This window comes from Anabas testudineus, chromosome 8, assembly GCF_900324465.2.
Source record: "Anabas testudineus chromosome 8, fAnaTes1.2, whole genome shotgun sequence".
Classification (NCBI taxonomy): Eukaryota; Metazoa; Chordata; class Actinopteri; order Anabantiformes; family Anabantidae; genus Anabas; species Anabas testudineus.
The window spans coordinates 9,567,250-9,588,554 of NC_046617.1; the positions used below are offsets into that span (position 1 = coordinate 9,567,250).

At 43.8% G+C, this 21,305-nt stretch overlaps 1 protein-coding gene across 1 annotated transcript in view; it reads left to right on the forward strand.

Annotated features, from left to right (window-relative positions):
- Positions 1-287: 287 nt before the first annotated feature.
- The window catches only part of plekhh3 (pleckstrin homology, MyTH4 and FERM domain containing H3), a 28,478-nt gene continuing 7,460 nt past the window's right edge, over positions 288-21,305 (forward strand). The window contains exons 1-7 of the mRNA XM_026360628.1: positions 288-884; positions 5,441-5,496; positions 11,781-11,875; positions 15,667-15,849; positions 17,124-17,281; positions 19,077-19,200; positions 19,859-20,156. Coding sequence (XP_026216413.1) covers positions 750-884; positions 5,441-5,496; positions 11,781-11,875; positions 15,667-15,849; positions 17,124-17,281; positions 19,077-19,200; positions 19,859-20,156 — 1,049 coding nt within the window. The 5' untranslated portion in view covers positions 288-749. The remainder of the gene's footprint in view (positions 885-5,440; positions 5,497-11,780; positions 11,876-15,666; positions 15,850-17,123; positions 17,282-19,076; positions 19,201-19,858; positions 20,157-21,305) is intronic.

Below are 21,305 nucleotides of genomic sequence, written 5' to 3' on the forward strand. Positions count from 1 at the left end.
ACGGTGTGAATACTGTAGACACAAAAACTAAAAACTAAACTAATGAGTTGTTGTAGGCGTGTTCATGGGACAACATACTGATTTGGATTATTTGATCGCTAGCCTCTTGATCTGGACATGTGATGCTCTGACAGTATGAAGGGGCGTGTGTTGTGGGCGTGGCATTCCGGGGAGTGTCCGTGTTCAGCCAATCACCAGACAGACGGGTGGCTGGTGTGGGCGTGTCGGCCCCGCCCCTCCCGCCTGTCCCAGCTGCAGCACGCTTTTGTTGAAGCGCTCAGGTCAGTCGCTCCTTCCCAGAGGAGCTGTGTTACCACACTCATCTAAGTCGTTTGTACATGATAATAGCAACAGCACGTCTCTTGTCCGACGCACTCATGCCGATATATCTGTCAACTTCAGTGCAAGTTCTGGATTATTAATAGCCTTTTCTGATTTGGGTGAAACTGTTCAAACAGGGACAGCAAGGTGTCGAGAGCCGATCTACTGGAGTCTACGCAGGGGGGGGGGAGGAGGACTATCCTTGAACCAGTTCTCCTGCGGTTTTGTTGGAGTAAGTCAGTGACTAGACGTTTTCTTTGTCAGACTTGAAGCGTATGCTCTCCTGCATCCGTCTCGCTGGATATCTATGGAGAGGGACTCCTGTATGCTCTCACGCAACTCTTGGGAGTTACCTGTGGCCGAGACCACACCGTGAATGCTGATTCTTCACCTGGATAGCAGAAAACGATTCACCTAACCTGATTTGAATGCCTTTGCAAGGAGTTTGCTGGTTTCTGTGCTGCAGGCAGGGCTTCAGTTTGCTCGGACGGGACTATGGGGAGAAAGAGGAGGAAGAGTCTTTTGAATTGCGCAACAAGGACGACTTGACTCCCAATGGACGGGTAAAAACTCTCCACCTGCACTAGACAGCAGCTCCTGTGCTCAAATGTTTTATACATGCAGTTCATGCCATAAGTTAGTAGTGTTACAGTAGTGACAGTAAAACTGTCCTGTACCTTCTGCACATGCCTGTTATACACACATGGTCATCTTCAGAAGCATGATGTCGGTTTTCTGCAGATACACTTATACTTGATATGAAATTTATTACTTTTGAGAAGTATTTGTGGATTTGAACTTCAAGGTTCAATAAGAAGTGCAGCGTGTGCACATGAGATGACCCATATTTTGAAGCTGCAAGCTATGATGTTCGCATCTTATCAGCTAACTGTGTTATCTGTGGGAATCATGAGTTTCTTCAGTGTCTCTATCACGGATGCAGGAGGCAGAATTTGCTACTGCTGCTACCCATTTTGACACTTGGACAACATTGAGCAATCCTACACATAAACACTCTGATCCAAGCTGTAAATCCCAGTGTTTTGAACCGATCCTGTGTGTTTGGCCTCTGTCCGCTCCATTGGAAATAAGACTGCAGCCTTGTCTTCTCTGTAATGTTAGTCATCTGATCAGGCACAGAGAGTTCAGCATTGTCCACCCACTTGTGAGGGGGCATTGTTGCCTTGAATTGAGGTAGGCTCTTTCTGTATGACCCAATGTGCAGCTCTTTATGTACAGTCTCAGAAAAGTCCACCGTCAAATATTTATTAGGATTGGGTGCTTTCCAAACATTAGACTATTTTCATGGAGAATTTTCTCATTATGTTTAATTATTAGCTGCAGTGTGACTTATTTTAACGTATTCTGTCTTGATGAGACAACATAGCGTTTACGGTAAAAGAATCACCTGAAGCCATTACTTGCATATCCTGCTCTTCTATTTATTGGCCCTTTGTCTGCTTGCAACCAACCAGTGTGACACCACCGTGATTTGCATGAAAACGTTTGGAACAGATAAGTTTTACACAGTTATTACCTCAACAGAAGTCCACCAGCGGCCACCAGATAAGACAACATCTGTTGCTCAGTGCCAGGCATAGAGGTGTTGCACCTAGACAAACATCAATGCCTTGGTCATAATGTACCATCTGCCTAACCACTGGTGGTCTGAGGAACCCAACTGTTTGGCATCTTTTTTGTGATAGTACAAGCGAGACTATGGCGGATCTCATAATGCTTCTTTGTCTATCTTCTCTACAGTGCTTCATCACTTATTATAGTGGTTTTATTGATTTCCTGCTCATAAATGTTCATAAATATGAATTGAGTTCTCCGGAGCCATAAAAATAATAGTCTACCTCTATCAATCTGACTGATCTATTTTCCTCTGAGTATCATTTTGTCTTTAACCATCTTGTGGTTAGGCCTGCTCTCTTAATCAGATTGCTTCTTAATGGGAGGAATCACTTTATTGACTTCTGCAACTGACTGTGTTTAACCAAGTAACTAAGGCAGTGCTCTTTTGGACTAAACAAGCCTTTTTCCTATACCACCCAGATATTTTTTTAGTTATTCATTACTGATTCCCTGATGCTTGCAGGTACTCAATCCACTTGCACAATCTGGAAGTTGAGTCACGGAAACTGGACTTTTTGTCTTGTACTTAACAAATAGGAGGTCCAGTTGCTATGAGGGATGATGCAGAATCTTCTTCCACATATTCCACAAATCCTATTTGTATTTTTACACTGCGTCTGTATTTCACACTGAGGCAATAATTACAACCACAGTCATAGCTAACACAATTTGTGATCCTCCCCAAGCCCTATACAGATCTAGCTGATACCTTTGCTGTTCAGTTTGCCATGTTGTCAAGAGAGGGGGTGGGGTGGAGAGTTGATGATGGTCCACAATGATTCTCTGGGAAAGTCCCTCAGGGCTACGTTCCATCATTTACCCAGAAAGCTCTATTTTGTCCAGAGCTTGGCAAGCCGCATTTTAAGACAGCAGGTCAGACCTCCCTGTGTATGTATGTGTTTCTGTAGGGCTTCATAATCCGTAAATACCCCATTTAGCAGGCCTCTGTCCAGCTTCTGCCAGGGATGACCACATTAGCCCACAGATCTGGAGTGTTCCTTGGTTACAACATCCAAAACCTTCACCATAATCTTGACCACATTTTCCAACATACTGCCAGAGGATGCCATGATGTGTAGCATCCACAGCACCATAGTCATAGGTGACAGTGTTTCCTGCCAAGACTGTTCTCACTGAGGTTGGAATCATGAGTCAGTGCTGACGCTTGTGTAGACTTAGCCCTTAAATGCACAGGGCCATGTCAGAGCACTTTCCCTGCATGTTTACAGTCCTCATTCAAAGAAACTGCTTTCCAACAGCTGCCCAAACAGTCACATTGAGCTGAAGGCCTCCAGTGTAGGGACAGCAAAGCACTAATTTTAGACAGGACGTCCGTCATTCTCTCTTCTTTCCATGTTTCCACTGAAACTTTATTCAAATTTTATGCAACATGAAGTCATGTTCACCAATAAACTACCACCACATAGACCTGCTCATTCCTGAACAGTTGTGTGTATTGGAGGACCGCAATGTATCCTGTTAGTCGAAACAAACGAGCACAGTCCTGCTACGCTGAGCGGGTCCCATTAACTGTCACTGCTGCCCTCTGTCTTCAAAGGTGTCACGGTACGCTGGTTTATATTTGGTTTCCGTTGCATCGCTGCCTCACCACCTCCAGGCCACACATCTGGTCTTCAGGCCGACACTGGCTAAGCCCAAGCATTTCCTCCTGGTTACTCAGCCTCCCAGGAGAGCTGAAGGGAGAGAGAGAGAGTAGACAGAGGGAAAGCGAGAGCGGAAGTCAGCCATGGAACGAACACATCACAGCATCTTTCCCTTCATTCTCTTCCCCAGTCTGGAATGATTCATCCCCTGCCCGTCCAAAGGGAGAGCTTTGCCAGGGCTCTGCACTGCACGCTATCCTTGTTCCTCATCTCACAGCCTATTAAGTCCATTGAAAAGCTATTTTCTTTTAAATAGTCGCATTTTGTAGGGAATATTCTGACTTGATCCTCCTGACCCATGAATGTATTGGTCCTCTAATTAGTTAATGTCATGGATTTTCAGCTCTGCAGTCTTTGGTGTGATTAGTATTGATTTGTCACGTTCAGTCATGGCTGACGGTCTGAATCTTCTCTTTTTGGCACTGTTGGCTTGGCTAAATCATGTATGGTTAACAGACAGGGGTAGAAAATGACTGCACACACTTCTTTCATTCACAAGTCAGTTTCTCACAGTGTTCAGTTATTCTTTCTTGCCTGTTTTGGCATTTACAGTACCTCTCCCTGAGTTAAATATTAATCAAATCCCATTATCCAAACCCCCATCTTTTCCTCATTTGCCTCAGAATATAAATATCACCCAGATTCCATACTAGCCTATAAAGTTGCAGTTAATGTTTTCTTTGTTATTTTGAGCCATCCAAAAAGAAGCAGTAGACTGTTTTCGCAGGGCAAGGGCTATACTTAGGCTAGTTTGCCCAGTAGTAAAGTGTGGTGTGAACTGTGAGGGGCCCAGAGCTGACCTGGATAATGTTTCAGGTAGGCCAACACCCCCGTGCTGGGCCGGGACGGGACGGGACAGCCACAGGAGTTGGCTCAAGGCTGTGGCTCACAGAAACAACAAGTCAGGCCATGGGGACACACATTGCTGCCATGCTCACCGAGGAATCAGTCCAAATTGCACACAGGCACACTGATGTCTCATGGGGTTTTCCAAGGTTAGATTGGGAATCTAGGGGCATAAGTGCTATGCAAGGCAACATCTTCTGCTTAACAGGGGAGTCCAGGAATGAAAAGTCATTGTTCCCCCATGAAATTGGATTTTTATGTGTCTGCCAGCGGCAGTCATAGTTAGAGCACTAACCCTGATTTCCATACAAAAACTGATACAGTCCAAGAATAAGGGAATGGGATTTGATATGAGTAGCTGACTTGCAGTCAAGATAAGTTCTCTAACCTTTAGAATAATTAAGATTTGTGGCTGTGTTTATTGGCAAGTCATCATAAGTGCACATATTTTACTACACAAGGTGCTTTTTTTATACAACCCTCGAGGTTTATTTTCGTTCTCCCTTCTTCTCATTGAGCTATCAGTCTTTTACTGGCAATGATATAAACACATGGATAGAATAAATGAATGCAACTGTTCGTGTTATGAGTGTAATCTTCAAGACCAAGGCTGTTTTTATGTTAACAACCTTCTTAGGGGAAAAAAAGTGATCCGAATAAAATCATTTTAGGACTAGGATACATGCAGCTCCAGCACAAAAGATCCCTCTGTTCCCCACTCCTATATTAAATGATCCTGTTTTGCATGCCATATTTCTCCCCACTAGTTCACCCCTTGCAAGTGAAAGCCAAGCAGAACAGAGCAGCTATGTGCTAAGGCTGCCAGGAACGACTGCATGCTCTACTGTAAGATGGCCACTGAAGGCAAACTGTTGAGGGATCTCTCCAACCTGTGGACTAGTTCTAAAGACAGACTACTGTTTGTGCTGCGTTATCATCTATTTACCCTATTCTCTCTCTTCTGTTGACAGAGTCCAGCTGAGGTGACTGTGTCTCAACCAACTCACACAGCCAATGGAACAAATGGGTAAGGAAACAGAGACACAGATTTTTTTTTTCCTCCTCCCCTAAATTTTAGGAAGTAATGGTTCCTTTTTTTTACTCATGTACTTCCTCTGAGTGTTGGGGAGTTCTGTATTTATCCCCAGGCAAGCACATGTGTAAGTAGAAGCAAATCACTTGATTTTTCACTTCCTCTGCAGCATATGCCATCTCATGGTCTCCTCACATGCCTAATCATGCCACATGTGCCTGGCCTCATATACACACACACGCTCAAATGTTTACACGTATACGCGGTACAGACTCACATCTACATTTACAGATTACCTGACATTTCTTTATTGTGGTACTTTGATTGTATATGAGTTTTAACTCATTAACCTCTCGACTGTTTGAATTTGTCCTACCAAAGGTTGCCTTATCTGATGTTATGGGCTGTGATGGCCCACATTGTCAATCTTCAGTCTAGGTGATTGTGTCTGAACTGTTTCAAGGCTGTACATTAAACGTGGAATAGTACTAGGAATCAATGTGCATCTGACAAAAAACACGATTCAAATGGCCATGTGGTTTACAAATTAATCTAGTGACAATGTCAAGAAGTGATTCATGGAGGGCTTGATCTCAGACAGTGATGTAGCCAGCCTCTCCTCAGCTCTATCTCTGGCATCATGCCCCTATCATCCGTGAACCCTCCTTCCCTCATCCATAATCACTACTGTACATCTGCAGAGAGTAGGCATTGAGTCACAAGTTGAACTTGTCGAATTATCACACAACCCAAATGGAAAGAAGATTGGGATTCTGAACAAAAGGAGAGCTGTGTTGGATCATACAGGACATGCTGTCTCTTGAGGCTTAAGGGAAAGAGGGAAGTGAAGAAGTGAGGTAGACTGACTGGACTGGGTGACTCAGTCCTACCTCAGCAGCACTCCCAGAAGAGGTGTGGCGTCCATGTGTGTCACTTCTACACTATAGTGTAGGTGGCCTGAGGCCACATGGCATAATTAACTACTGATATTGAAGGGAGTGTGTTAAATGCCTGGCTGTAATCATCACATTGAGTTCAGGGATTAGAGAGCTTGGTCATTACTTGGCCAATGAGTGAACACGCCCAGAAGTTCAGCTGTGTGGAGGGTGAGCCAAGCTAGGCACTGATAAGTTATGACGCTGTGATGTAGTAAATGATGCCTTTTGTCTTCAGTCTCACTTAACAGGCAGGGCAGCTCCTTTTTACCTTGTTCATTTATTGAACGATTGAACTGAATTGTCCAGAAGGAGACATTAAACTCAAGTATTAGTTTAAATAAAAACCCAGATGTGATGGTGATGAATTGGGGAGATCGTAGTTTGTTGTACTAGACTGAGGTTAATCTGGTAATACCCGATCATTTGTCATGCTGCAGGCCTGATATGGTTAGGGAGCGAGATAAACCTGCTTCTGTCAGAACAGGTTGTAGATGATGTGTGTCTGTACTAGCCGTCGGTACATGCGTAATTGATTGCCAAAACAGTTTCAGATTATCTTTCTGCTGATCCATAATTTGTTAATACATTTATCGTAATGTGTTTATCTGTTCTCACTCTGTCACTCAAGAATCCAAAAACTCACTTTGATTTTTCAGGTGATAAGAATAAGATAAGAATATATCGTGTGTGTGTGTGTGTGTGTGTGTGTGTGTGTGTGTGTGTGTGTGTGTGTGTGTGTGTGTGTGTGTGTGTGTGTGTGTGTGTGTGTGTGTGTGTGTGTGTGTGTGTGTGTGTGTTTACAGCATCAGCAACTATAGAATGTTTTAATTCACTAAGTTTCACTATGAGACTGACTTCATTCAGACTTAAAAAAAAAAGTCTATCATAAAATAGTCATTAATACAATCTCTTCACTCTCTCTCTCTCTCTCTCACACACACATACAGTCACACTCACTCCTCTTCCTATTTTCTCAAAACATTAGTTTTTTTCCTCTCCCCTCTGCCTAGTCCAGAGTTTCTTGGCAGTGGTCTAGAGTAAACAGCGTATTTTTAGCTGGGAGGTCATATAGGCCCAGTCTTAATCACCACATTCCCATTTTCCCACCAGCCCAGCTTCAGCCGGAGGCTCATGCAGGCAGCCCGTGCACTGTGGGGGAGGGGGTAGGGTCTATAGAGATGGCTTTCTAAAAAGAGAAACTGTATTTCTTTTAGTGATACAATATGACCCACTTTATGTTTTAATGAAAGTTTGTCTCAGATAGTGCTTTACCCTCGGTTCTTGCTCAGATTGAGTCTGTGTACCTTATGGCTGTCATCTCTGTACAGTAGGAGCCTGGTCATCAACAAAAAGGCGGCTGGTTTGAGGTCATATGTTTGGACCTATCTGGGCTTTTCATCCATCAGATAAAGCTCCAAGTATTCCAATGATACATCCGTTCAAGGGTCAGTTTGCAAGTGTGTATGTTTTTGTGGTCATGCTTTGTATGCTTGGACATGCCTCCACCGTTTCCACTGCGGTTATCCAAGCCCGAGAGCAAGGACATTACTTTTCTGACTTTAATTAGAATCCCGGCATTTTGATTAGACCCTGAACTGAAATCAATTACTCACCGCTCCAGCGGCTACAACCAGACAAACAGACAGTCACTAACTAATCAACTTATTGAGCTGCTGATACTTTAACTGTGTCACCATGAAGGGACTGTAGACAATGTGATGACCCTATTTAGTTTAGCTAATTTAAGTCAATCTTTGTGTTGTAGAAAAACTGGAAATTCTCCTGTAAACTACTACTGTGTATGGTTGAACTGACAGCTTTGTAGTCACATACTTTAACTCAGCCTAGACTAGCTACTTTTGTGTTTGGGGCTATATTTTCAGTCAGGTGGATTCAGGTGGACACAGTTTATAGCTCATTTTAAATAAGCATACTCAATTTTAATAGTATTTATATTGGCAGCATTTGAGGATATGTATGATTTGTTGACACTCCTTTAGTTCTTTTCACTACGTGACCTATGTGACCTCTCAACGACAAAGGCTGATTAGACCACTTGACTGACAACTCCTTGGCCCTCCTGTTAGTTTTGTTGCACCTGTTTGGGCGGGGTGTCACACACTCTCTTACATACATGGAATCTGGTGACCTCATTTTATTGCCAGAAAGCCTCCACCCAACTAAATCTGAGCACAGATTGGCCAAACTGAACACCTGTATGGATCGGATGTTAGGAGCTGTAATAGTGCTGTAGCATAATGTTAAAATACTATTATACAGTATTATGTTAATGTTGTTTGGTTTAAGTACTGTTGGCCTGTAATTTTGGTTAACCATTAGCTATTTTGTGAAGAATACATGTTAGTCATGTCAGTACAAATTGTTTAGGCTTTGATTTGGGCAGTTAATAGCAGTAAATATGACCAAAGAGCAAGACAAGAATAAGTTCCAACAGGTAAGCCTATTTGTCACAAAATTTAGTTGACTCAAAATAAATCATCTGTAAATTGAAAAACTTTTTGTGTGTAGATTTGCACTCGGCCCCATATTATCCAATATTTATTAAGGTCTGTGAAGCTGGGTGTTAACGTGTGCTGTAGAGGTTTTACAGAATAAATATAGTAAAATATTTTTGTTCCTCTTTTAAATGATGTCACTTCTTTTTTGATTTACCATGTTCTAATTTGTGACACAGCTGTGAATGCTGCTAACATTTTCTTGACTTCCATAAACAGATATTGTGAGGGTGTTTTTCCTGTTTCCAGTGCTGCACCTTTGCCGCGGAACAAAAGCACTAACATGTTACTGTCACCAAAAAAAAAAAAACACTGCACAAGCAGAGTTTGAGAAGCAACACGCAAACCACAGAGCAGAAGCATTACCTTGATTTTCAACACACTTCCAGCTCCAGCGCTGTGTAGTGTGACATTTAAATGATCCTGTGCAGTAGCTGATGTTTAGTCGTCGCAGGCAGAGAGAAAGAGAGAGAGAGAGAGAGAGAGAGAGACACTGTCTGTAGATGTTTAGTCACTGTGTTCTCTGTGCTGTCTAATCCCCATGTCAAATTGTTTCCTGCACTCCCCAGGAAGCTGCCCACTAAAGGCCTCACCGTCACGGCCTCTGGTGGGACTTTTGGGAATGTGGGGGCGAGAGCATGGGGGGGGATTGGGGTTGTAGGGCTGCTGGACAGCTGTGGAGATTCAAAGCCCCTCCACATCAGCAGTGCTCAAACATTTACCCAAAACATGTAGTTTACATGTTTCAGTTTCAGACATATTTTATATTGTTACACCAACAACAAGTGAATCTCACTGTAACAAGAACAATTTATTATGATATTGAGGCACTAAGCAAACTTTTTGTAGAGAGAGAGCTTGATATTGCTGTGGTCTTTAGTCTCAAAGGAGGATTTTGGACATAAGCCTGGCTTTTTGGACACAATGCTCATACTGACTTTGCTAAGCCAGCATTTAAATTGAAGGTCAGGCTGGTTTGTGCTGTTAAAGGTCAAAATCTGGGCTTGGGCTTCTGTTTTGGTCCCCTTTGAAAGAGGCACTGGAGAAAATCTTCTGAATAAAGATGGGGATTGTACAGTTGGGGCCAGAGGAAAATCTCCAGACGTGAGAACCGAGTATGTATGATTTTTGAAGATAATGGATGGCCATGTGTAGCTCATTCTCCAAGTCTTTTATTTACATAAAACTGCTGTTGATTACACCAGACCTTTGTAAGTTCAGACTTAACCTACTTATCATATTAGTGTATATTAAATTAAGAGGATAGGGATTCTTTTTATTGCTCTTGATATTTTGGATACAGGCCATTCACACAGTAATCCAAGGTGTTGTACATAAACACCCCTGTTGTGCACACCAGGCTATATTTTTCAGTCTGCCTGTAGTTTGTCTATAAATCTAATCCCCGTCGCATTTGGGCAGCATATCAGCTAACTCTACCCATCTGCATGCATATCTACATTATGTAGTAGGAGTTATTAACAACCTTAAATAAGAGGCGTCCTCACATTTCTGTGTTTATTTTAATACCTTTTAGTAGGGTCCATAGATGCAGGGACTATCACAGGTCCCCACGGGCTGCAGGCAAGCGGGCTTAGTAATATAGCCTGACAGTAATGAGTGAGTGTAATGTGACAGGTCCCTGACTCTGTCCTTCTCACGTCTGCTTTGTGATGATGATATGGATGAGTGTATATATACACATACAGGAAAAACTGGTCTACCATATAGAATTTCAGTGTCTGAGATGGAGCTTACTTTGGAAATGCCAGTCAGTTAGGATCTCCAACTTTAAATATGTGTTTGAAAGGGACAAATTGTGTGGATAATAGATGATGTTTGAGGAGTAACGTCAATGTGTTACAGATGGTATCAGGTCAGTGCACACAGAAAGAAAGGAAATGGCCTCTGCAGTCATGTAAGCTGAGTCAAAGCAGATAAGGTTATATTCAGAGACATTGATTATTGCTGCCTTCCGTGAGGAGGAACTATCAGGACTATCAGATCAATAACGACATAAATCAGCTGCTAAAGGAGTGGGTGACCAGAGGCCAAATATAAGGTTCGATTCATTTCCTGAGCAATAATGCAGGATGGAGGGAGAGGTTTGTCACTTCACCTCACACGCTAGTTAGCCCAAGAAAATAGAGTAAATAAACAAGTGATTAGATGAATGAATGAGAGATAAAACCTCTAAACAGTCTGACAGACTGGAAATGCGCCTCAACCAGAGATATTGGGGGCAAAGTCTGAATTTGCCCACAGCTGTGCCTGTCCAAATGCACACTGTTACTGTATGTAGAAGTACAAAGCTGACATTAAAGACGGCAAGAAAGAGCAGCGGTTCCGCTGACTTACAGATGTTTCTGATCTTTATGGTTTTAACCATCCAAGGCTGTGACCTATTGAACCCTGGGCCTCGCTTTGACCGACGAGAGCTGGCTGGCAGCGAGTCAGGCCGGCGTCTCTCTGTCACGTTTATTTTCAGTTGCCTGCTTGACTCGCCAGCCAGAGTGATAAAAGAGAGACGAGCTGTCCACAGTGGCGTGGTATGTATCAGCGCGTGTTTGTGTGCTGCTAGGGAGGGAAGGTGGGAGAACGCTGGAGGACAGATATTCGTGGCACTCCTTCCAGTCTCCCCTGTGTGACCCCCCACCTAGGAGTATCAGAAAGACTTGTAGTTGGCGCAGCGTCACATGGGGGTGCAGGGGGGCGTTCACGGCCCGCTGTGTCTCCGGTATTAGCTATCCAGGGAGGGAGCAGCCAGACTTGAGTTGAGAGGGAAGCAGAGATATTTACATTCTCCTTCTGTTCTTGCACACAGGCACACTGTCTCAGAGGTGTCTGAAGAGATGAAGAGTCTGATCATTGAGAAGAATAAGATGGGTCTGGAGGAAGAACCTGAACTGCTGGTCAAAGGTGAGTCAGATTCATGAAACAAACATAACAGTACTCTTTAACTCTTGAGACTGATGCTTCCACCTGCTGTGATCAGCTGTGGAGAGGATTGTCATACTTCTAAAATTATACAGTACATAGATTATTTCATATAGACAGAAAATGTAGCAAAAATTATTTCGATTATCAGTTAAATTTATATATTTTATTTCTTTTAGCATTTCTTTTTACTGGTTCCACAACAATTTGCTGCTTTTTAGTTTTATTATCATACAAAACATGCAATTTGAACACACCTTTCCCATGACCTCTTGCTGTTGTTGTGAATAATCTGAAGCAATAATAAAACTAATGTTTATAATGCTGGAGCCCTATTTTGTCCTTGAGTTAATAAATTCCTTTATTAAATAAATGAGGTCCTTGCAGGGCTAGGTTGGCGCTGTTGAACTCATTAAGTACAGTATATATTTTATTACTCAAATTGTCTCCTAATAAGTACTGTCGCAGTGCCATGCTGTGCTGTCGCCATGTAGCTAACCCCTCTCTGACCACATGTGGACCACAGCTGCTCCCCGCCCCCACTCTGTGTGTTCATGTAAGGATAGCTACTGGCATCAGGAGCCCTGTCTTGCGTGTGTGATGCTTTTGAGTAATGATCTCATAGGATATTTCCGTGTGATTTTCTTTTCTTTTTTCTTCTTGGCCTGCTACTGAAAGGGAGCAGTAAAATGCCAGCACTTGGATAAGTTACGTCCCGTTTGGAAAGGGCGACAGTCAGATTGCCTAATTCTGACAGCAGTTACTATGCGCCTTTGGCTAGTGCCCCTCCCTTAGTGATGTCCCCTCTCTGCCCCTGCCTCACTTTTGGAGGAGAAGTGTGTGAAGTCGCTTTCTCTCCTAAACCAAGAACAGCTTTTTTCCTTGGGCCATTGATTACACAATTACTTTGAATTTCAGTCTGTGCACCCCCCCCCCCCTCCCTCCCCCATCCTTCAGCTGACCACACTATTATAGCCACCGACCACGAGACACCTCAGGGTGGTAGATGATCCCTTTTATTTGTCTCTGTGCTGCACAAGTATGTTTTTAGGAGTTACTCCATTAGGACCTTTCTCTTGTTGAAATATTTTTTCAGAACATCCTGAGGCTACTTGGGGTGAATATTGCCCTAGTATCTAAAATAGGCCACCAACATTGCAGATATAGACTGATGAGGGGAGGATGACTTCTAAAACCCATGTGCTGACAGAAATGATGTTGACATTGTTTTATTGACATACCTTTTGTTGATTTACACTTCACAAAATGGACTGCTTGTCACATGGTGCAGAGCTTCTCATTCCCCACTAAACTGCCACTAAATTAGTTTGAAACAGTTTGATCCAAAGCAGAAAAAACAGTTTAATTATGCATATTTCTTTGCATACTGTAATTATAAAGGTCAGGCGCAGTTTATAATTTGTATTATTCAAAAGGCAAATTGTTTCCTTTTTTAAAATTTCAAACCATGAATTAATGAAAAGCTATGTACACTCAAAATTGTAGTTTGAAACCAGTTTGAAAGCTGATGGTTCACGAGGTAACCTAAAAAATTAGGATTTGAAGGAACTGAAAGTAAACTGAAGTGAAATAGTGCTTTATTTAAGTGATGTTTCTATTCTTTATTTTTAAATACTAGACAAAGCAAATTATCAAAATTGTGTGGAGCAAGTTTAAGAATTGAACTTTTTAAATGAGCTGTATTTGCAATGCTCATGTTTCATTCTGGTAATATTAAAAAATCCATGCAATAAACATTCAATGCTGAGAGTGTAATGTGAAGCTTGCAGTAGAGAGCTGAAATCCTCAGAGAGAAACTGTTTTCTCAATCAGAGTTTGAGGGGGCTGGGTGTTGGCGGGTCAGAGGTCACAAATGAAACAAATTAAGGGCAAGCTGTGGCCCCCAGGGGACACATTAGTAGACCAAAGAGATGGGATCCAGATGGAGGACCATGTGAGGAGTGTACAGGAGATCGCAGGACTCTGCTCCTCCTTGTCTCTCTTTCTCTTTCTCTTGTCTCCCACTGTTTCAAGATTCCAAAAAAGAGCAGCAAACGTGGGATGTCCTGTGTCTGTGGGAGAGGCGTCAAGGTGGCAGGCATGCCCCTCTCTCCGCGTCTCTCTGCCTCCCCCACCCGACATCCAGTCTGTCAGCAAACTCAGCCTGACTTACCTCATCGTTTTTATTTATCTGCTTCACATTGGGTTTTGATGGTGCCCCTATCTGATGTGGTGTTAAGTACCTCCAGGGTTTTTCTTTGGGCTATATTGGGTGGGTTTATGGTGGGTTCAGACCTGCCACTTATATCATATAGAAGCACTCTCTAACAGGAAACAGCCTGGGAGCCTGAGCCTCCACCCCCTCCTCCTGTCTTTATTTTTATTTTGGAGTAGCAACGAGGCGGTGGAAGCCTCACACTGCCTGGGAAAACCACTTTGAGGCAAGGACGAAAAAAGAGGGAGAGAGAAGAAATGGGGGAGACGAAAGTAAATAGGAAGAGAGTGAGAGCAAAGGGGGGAAAAAAGATGCAAGCATAATGAGCGCTGGCTGACAGGTGGCACACAGCTTGCTAACCACAGAGGAAGTTGTGATGCTGATGTGGCGTCAGTGCCGTTTTCACGGGGTGGGAAGCTTAAGGTACATTGCCTAATTGTTCCTTTTAAACTACTCTGAAGTATGCTTGCACACGCCATATGAACACACATGCGCAGCCATGCCACATATGGCTCACTGCTAGTGTGAAGCAGAGCCCTGCACCCTCACATGGTGTCCTGCTCCACCCTGCCAGCCTTCTCATGATCCCTGTGGACAAACCATGACCCCTGACCGGGACTCTTCAGTCCTCCTCTCTCCATCTGGACACAGCACTGGCAAGCTAGTTTATTTATTTACTCTTTATTTACTTTAATACATATTTATTAGGAACAACTTGCACACATAGCTTAGAGTGTAGAGGAAGTTCACTGTTGTTTGGAAACAGCGGATCTGAAAAGTTGCAGTCTTTCCAAAGCCTCAGGACAGAACACAACAGTTTTGCATTGTAGAGCCAGGCCTGGCAAGATCAGTAGGCGTGCCTGTGTGCTGGCTGAAACCATGTCTGCTGTACTCTGCTGCTCGCTGCCACACTCTTCCAGTACCTCTCACTCTCTTTCTCTCTTCTTTTCTCACTCTGTCAACCTCTAAAGTGGTAATTATGTTGACTGCATGCAGGCTTTATTGCCTATGCCATTAACTGGCTGTATTTTTATCCCCTAGTATTTACCCCAACAATCCAGTCACATACAGACTGCCTCTAACTTTATGGACAATTACATGCCTTGGGGATTATTCTTAGTGAATACATAGTGCGGCAGCACTGGCTGAGTAGCTCCATGGTTAGCCAACCTACCACCCAGACCTTTCAAGAGAAACGCTTGTCTTAGTGTGTAGTCGCTGTGTACATAGGAGTTGTTTGATGGCATACTGTTTAAAGGGAGTTCCAGAAATTGTTAGAAAGGCAAATTAACAGGTATACCGAAATGGCTCTAAGGTGACTCTCAAAATTGTTTTTGATAAATGGGTATTTGGTATATTTGTCAATGTAAGGTATTGAAAAAAGTATTGTTTTGGTATTGGTACCAAAGCAGCGAAGTATATGTGCTAGTATTTAAAAAACCCAGTCACTTGTAGGTCTAATGATGCCTATTAATATGTTGATTAAGAGCTATTGTGTTATGCCTTTTCAAGTTGATTTGTCATCTGACGTGATTACGTGTTTGTTTCTTATTTAAAGGATGGCTATTGCGGGAAGTGCGGGGAACCTGGATTAAACAGCGTCGGTACTGGTTTGTGCTGAGCCAGGACTCCCTTGACTATTACAGTGGACCAGAGAAAGGAGCCCGCAGACTGGGTACACTGGTCCTCACCAACCTCTGCTCTGTCATCTGGCCAGACAAGCAAACTTACAAGGAAACAGGTGAACAATACCCTCATACACAGACAGACTGCTGCACAGCTGACTCACACTCATGTACAGTATACTTGCCTGTAATAGCGGCAGAGTCCAGTAAGACCTGTGCTGGTTCCCGCTACAGTGACTAGACATTTTCAAAAATTCCCTGGAAGTTGTTTTGGGTTTTTTTTTTTTTTTTTTTGAAACGCATGTGACGTCCTTGTGGTCCCCTTTCCCTTCCCATGGGTGCTGTAATTCTGAGTAAGTTTGGGAAGCCCCAGCTGCATTTGGTTCAAAACACGGCTTGCATTTGTTCCCAAAACCTCACATTTGAGCACTCAGCAAAGACATCTTCCTACATTTCGATGAAAGAAACAAAGGAAATTAAGAATAAAGGGGAAAGTGCTTGCTGTGCAGGGAAAGACACATGGTGGCATGTTCTTTTTTAGTGTCTGTATTACTCAAACATGTCGCTGTCTAAGTCTGCCTGTCCATCAGTGGAGGGAATTATGTCCTGCTGACTTTACCAAACCACTAAAAATCTCCAAACCATGGTACAAACCCATGCATAGTTCTCTAACTCAGTACACCAGGGGACTTTACTGGAGAGAATTGCACTTTCAGTAGTAGCTCCAACTATTGACTGAACAATTAGTAGACTGTTTTGCTTTTGAGTAACTTTGTGTTTCTCCTAAAACAATGAGTGTTGAATGAACTACCTACTTCCTCTGTGTATTTTTTGGTTGCTACCATGTTAGTTCCCTTTTACTATTAGCATCACCACAACCCAACAGGTTTAAAGTGAGCAATGGCTGTACTGTCACATCGTGATGAACCTTGTCATTTTGGGTTTGTACTTCATCAAGAACATAAACAAAGAAGGATGTGGTGTCAAGTCACGTAGCAAGAAAGCCTGATAACAGCCATGCTTGTATGAGGTCAGTCTTATACTTCCTCTGCACAAGGAGGAAACACACCTTTTTTCACATTTATTGCACGGCTGTCCAAGAGGAGACTCACTGAGGGGTTTCAAACTTGTGTCCTAATTATCATCTGTAAAATAACTGTTCATATTTGGTTATGGCGTGGTCACAGGTTCTATTGAGGCTGACCTTTGGTCCTAAGTGAAACCAAGAGTGGAAGCCAAGAAGAGGTAGTCACTCCAGATATGCGGGGAGTCCCGTGCTGTGACCATTTCCCTTATTTCTTTCCTACTTACAGAAATTCTGATTAGGTACAGTTTGAATCACAAATAACACTCTTCTAACACATCCTTTTTTTGTTTGTTTTTTTTTCAGGCTACTGGAGCATCACAGTATATGGGCGAAAGCACTGTTACAGACTGTACACCAAGCACTTCAACGAGGCTGTGCACTGGGCATGTGCCATCCAGAAAATCATCGACACCAAAGCACCAGTGGAAACGCCAACACAGCTCCTGATCCGAGACATTGAGGTAAGCCACACAGCACTCAAGCATTCGCATACACCCAGCCGCTGGCAGACTACCTGAGATAAGAGCCACCAAACACAAACAGCTGTCGGCCTACACAATATTCCCCCTCTGTTCTGTTACCATGGAAACCACATGACCATGTTGGACCAGGAGTCCAAAGTTTCCCCTGCTTGTCTTTCCCTTTTGAATGAATGACCTCATCTTCTTCCACCACAATGGGACAGCACATACAGTCCTGAAGCACAACAGCCATTTCAAGATAAATGTCTTTTCATGCAGAGCTCAGAAAAATTACATCCGTGGAATTTGAAATTATGCTTTTTGCTTTTATGTTCTCATTTGGCGAGGCCTTATTTTTAGACCAGGGGTTGCTGGAGAACACAGCGTGCTGGAATCTCATTGAACAGACGGGTGGCTCGTCTTGCATCAGTCTGCCTCTGGGGTGAAGAGAGGGGCAGTTTTGGCAGAGTAGGTGGAGGAGGGCTCAGTGTGAAGCAGCAGTGCCAGATAAGCAGTCCTGTGCCTGGCCTCCTGTCTCCGTAATCTTCCAACGAGAGTCTCTAATCTTGAAGAAAGTGGTTAATCTGCTTGCCTCCGTCTGCCCCTGTCTGCTTTGCCAGGAGGGGCCAATCTTACATTTTGGAGAAGCAGAGGGGGGGGGGGCTTGCTTTTAACGCGTTCCTCATTCATTGTTTTGGATTTTCACTCTGAATGCTCCACACCCTCTCTCTCACCTTTACAAACAGGCACACTTTCTCAAACAGGCGAGGTACTTTTCCTTGCAATTGTGGGATTAGGATTCAAAAATCGGAGGGGGGGGGAGTGAACAGAAGAGGCTTTGTGTGAACTCAACTGCTTGGTTATCTTTAGATTCATGTTCCAGACACAGACACAAAAGAGAGAAAGGAAACCACAGTCTTAGCCTTGGCTCTACATCCAGAGGCTATGTGTGAAAATTAAGAGTAAGAGTAATGAAACTGATTAAATGGGTCATTTTCATTTTGTGTTACCTTTGTAGGGACACAGGCGAGATCTTTTCCTTGTTTCACATCTACTGTGCCGGTATGACAGTGAGGTCAATAACAATGGCACGACATAGTATAAGTGTATTTCCTGTAAAGCCAAAGTACTGAATGTGTCTGGCAAACAGCAAAGAGAACATTAGACCACCTGTGTACCCTGACCATGGTTGTACTGTGTATGAATATCTTCTGGGATGCTACGGTGTTGTATTCCACATGACAGTTACGGGACGACCGTGCCACCAGTGTGCACCAAACACTTGGGAGGAATTTGTCAACTTTGCCCCACTTAGGAGAGGTAAAATGAACTTGTCGTCAGAGAGAAAGGGTGGCTGAGAAAGGGGGTTACAGAGGCAGGAGAGAGCCAGAGCAGTGGCAATGTTACTAATGAGCAACAGGTGCTGGAGGGCAATAGCATGGAAGCCATCTGTACTGCTGGAAGGCATCTATCCACATAGGCTGCAAAAGACTCAAATGCACGCACACTAAACTCATTGACACCGGCGGATAAAAGATAACGTGTCAGTCATGCTAGTGTGGTTTGCTGGGTCATCACCTGACCTTCCTGCTGCCTTGAAAACTGCCAGAGCTGAATTGTGACCCTGGTGGAATCGACCCCGCTCACCCCTGACCGACAAACTCACACACTTAATCACCCGTTCACTGCCTGGCCTTGAGGCTCCCCGCTGGCATATTGATGGCATATGAACGTTCGTTCTTTGCGGTGTCTGTTGACGTTATCGTCACAATTTCTTTTCTCTCATGTGCTCTAGGAGAATAAGTTCAACCCGGAGGTAGTGGAGAACATCTATCAGCACAACCCCATTCTCAAGTACACCCAGGGCCCCCTGTACGCCCCTCTGCTGCCCTTCCCCTACGGCAGCCTGGAGCACACATGTAAGTAGTTAACATATACACCTCATACATTATCATAAAGTTATGTGTGTAGCTGCAGATAACACGGTGCTGATTAGCGGAGTCTTCTTTCAAGCTGTTACAAACATAAACAAATGCACAGCTTCACTACTATCCCACAGAAATCGACTACTCAAGTCTGTATCTGCGCAGAGTTAGCAACCATTTTATGCAGCCACGCTTCAAGGACTTAATTGCTAAGTAGAAAGAAGCAGTGTAATCTCTGTGATTACTCTAAATTGCTGAGAGGCAGTATTAAGCACAATACAGTGCAGGGCACTATTACAAGAAGGTCTGTTGGCTTTGCTGTTTTATTAAAGCAAGAGAAAACTGGAGCACACCACAAAATAGAAACAGTGTCACAGTGAAATATTTCGAAAAGAGGAAAATGGGAACCTGTATAAGTCTAAACATAGTCTATCTACTAAGCTCGAGGATCTCACTTAATTCACTTGTGACTGGAAGTTGTGTAATCACTTGTGTCTTCTACACCATAAACCTTCACTGCCAATTCATGATGTGACATCTGATACCATGCATTGGTTAAAAAGGAAAAACAAAAAGAAGTTGTTGTGGTGGTTGTTAAAAAAATTGAACTCATAAGTTAATATTGTGCTGCTCCTGTCCCTCTCCTCTCCAGATCACAGTGGGAAAGGCTACGGCTCAGTGCGTGAGGAGGCGGTAAAGCTTTTCAACAGCCTACAGCAGCTGGAGTCGGCACTGGAGCCAGTTCCCATCATACAGGGAGTGCTGCAGACCTGCCTGGACCTGCGGCCCCTCCGCGACGAGGTCTACTGCCAGCTAGTAAAGCAGACCAGCTACACACCCGCCCCGTACACTGCTGCACACCTCCGCTACTGGCAGCTTCTCACTTGCATGAGTTGCACCTTCCTACCTGGTCCTACTGTGCTCAAGTATCTGCGATTTCACCTCAAGAGGTGAGATACACACAGAAGATAAAGTCTACTTTCATTTGGATTGCGTTGAAGTTGCAGTATTTAATAAAATTTTAAAAAGCCGAAGCAGAAAAGAGTGGGACATTCAACATTAGACCAGGAGTGTGCAACAGGTTGAATGCTGGGAGATGAAGGTAAACAAGTAGTGCATAGTAGCTGAGACAACCTGTGGTCTAGACAGCAGACAAAAAGCAGGCGCCAGTATATGTGACTGCCAGTTTAGATATAGTAGCTCCATATGCCCTCACATTGTTAGCGTGTTCCCTTGGACAGATCCAGTGTTTTAGGGCTGGATTTGCAGTTCTGAATTAGCCCCTCTGCCAAGCATACTAATCTAAGTTATTAACCGTGCTAATCTTCTGCTCCAGATTTTCTGTCTAATGCCATGCCATCAAACCACTACAGTTCTCTATCTATATTTTTGTACTGGTAATCACCCTCCAGCTAATGGAAGAGTTGCATGCGACGGCCATTCATAATAATGCTGTGGAACTTGCTCGCCTGTGTGTTTGGATACGTCTCTCCGTCGCTCTCACGCACTCTCTCACTCCATGAATCAGTGCTGTGGTGGCAGCTGGGCAGGGCTAAAACTGAAGCTGGGCAGTGGGCCCAGAAACCCTCCTCCACTCCCCCATTGCCCTGAGAAACCCCCAGGGAATGTCGGCTGTCAGGGAGAATAGGCCAGAAGAAAGAAAGCAGAAGAAGAAGAAGAGGAGGAGGAGGAGGGGGCAAGAGAGGAGGAAAGAGCAAAGAGGGGTGAAGAGAGGAGAGCATAGGGAGGATCACACAGGCTCAGTGGAACATTCCTAATTATGTTTCAGCAGGACAAATCCCACCCTGTGGCCATATAGTTATGAGAGAATGAGACATCTGAGGGAATGAGGGGGCCTCTCTCTGTCTGGCACAATGTTTGAGGTCCCATTATTCGCCTGTATCTGTCCTCTGTTTTGTGTGTTTTGGGACGACCATCGTCGTATAATAGTTTCCTTCCTATTTTTCCCTCCGTGTTTACACAGGACTGGGCTCATAACTCCACCGGGTTGCATCTCACACCTTTCACACTCTGCAGAGTATGTGAGGCTGTGTGTTGTCGACCGCCTTTGTGTCCCCTCTTTTAAAAACAACAGCTTG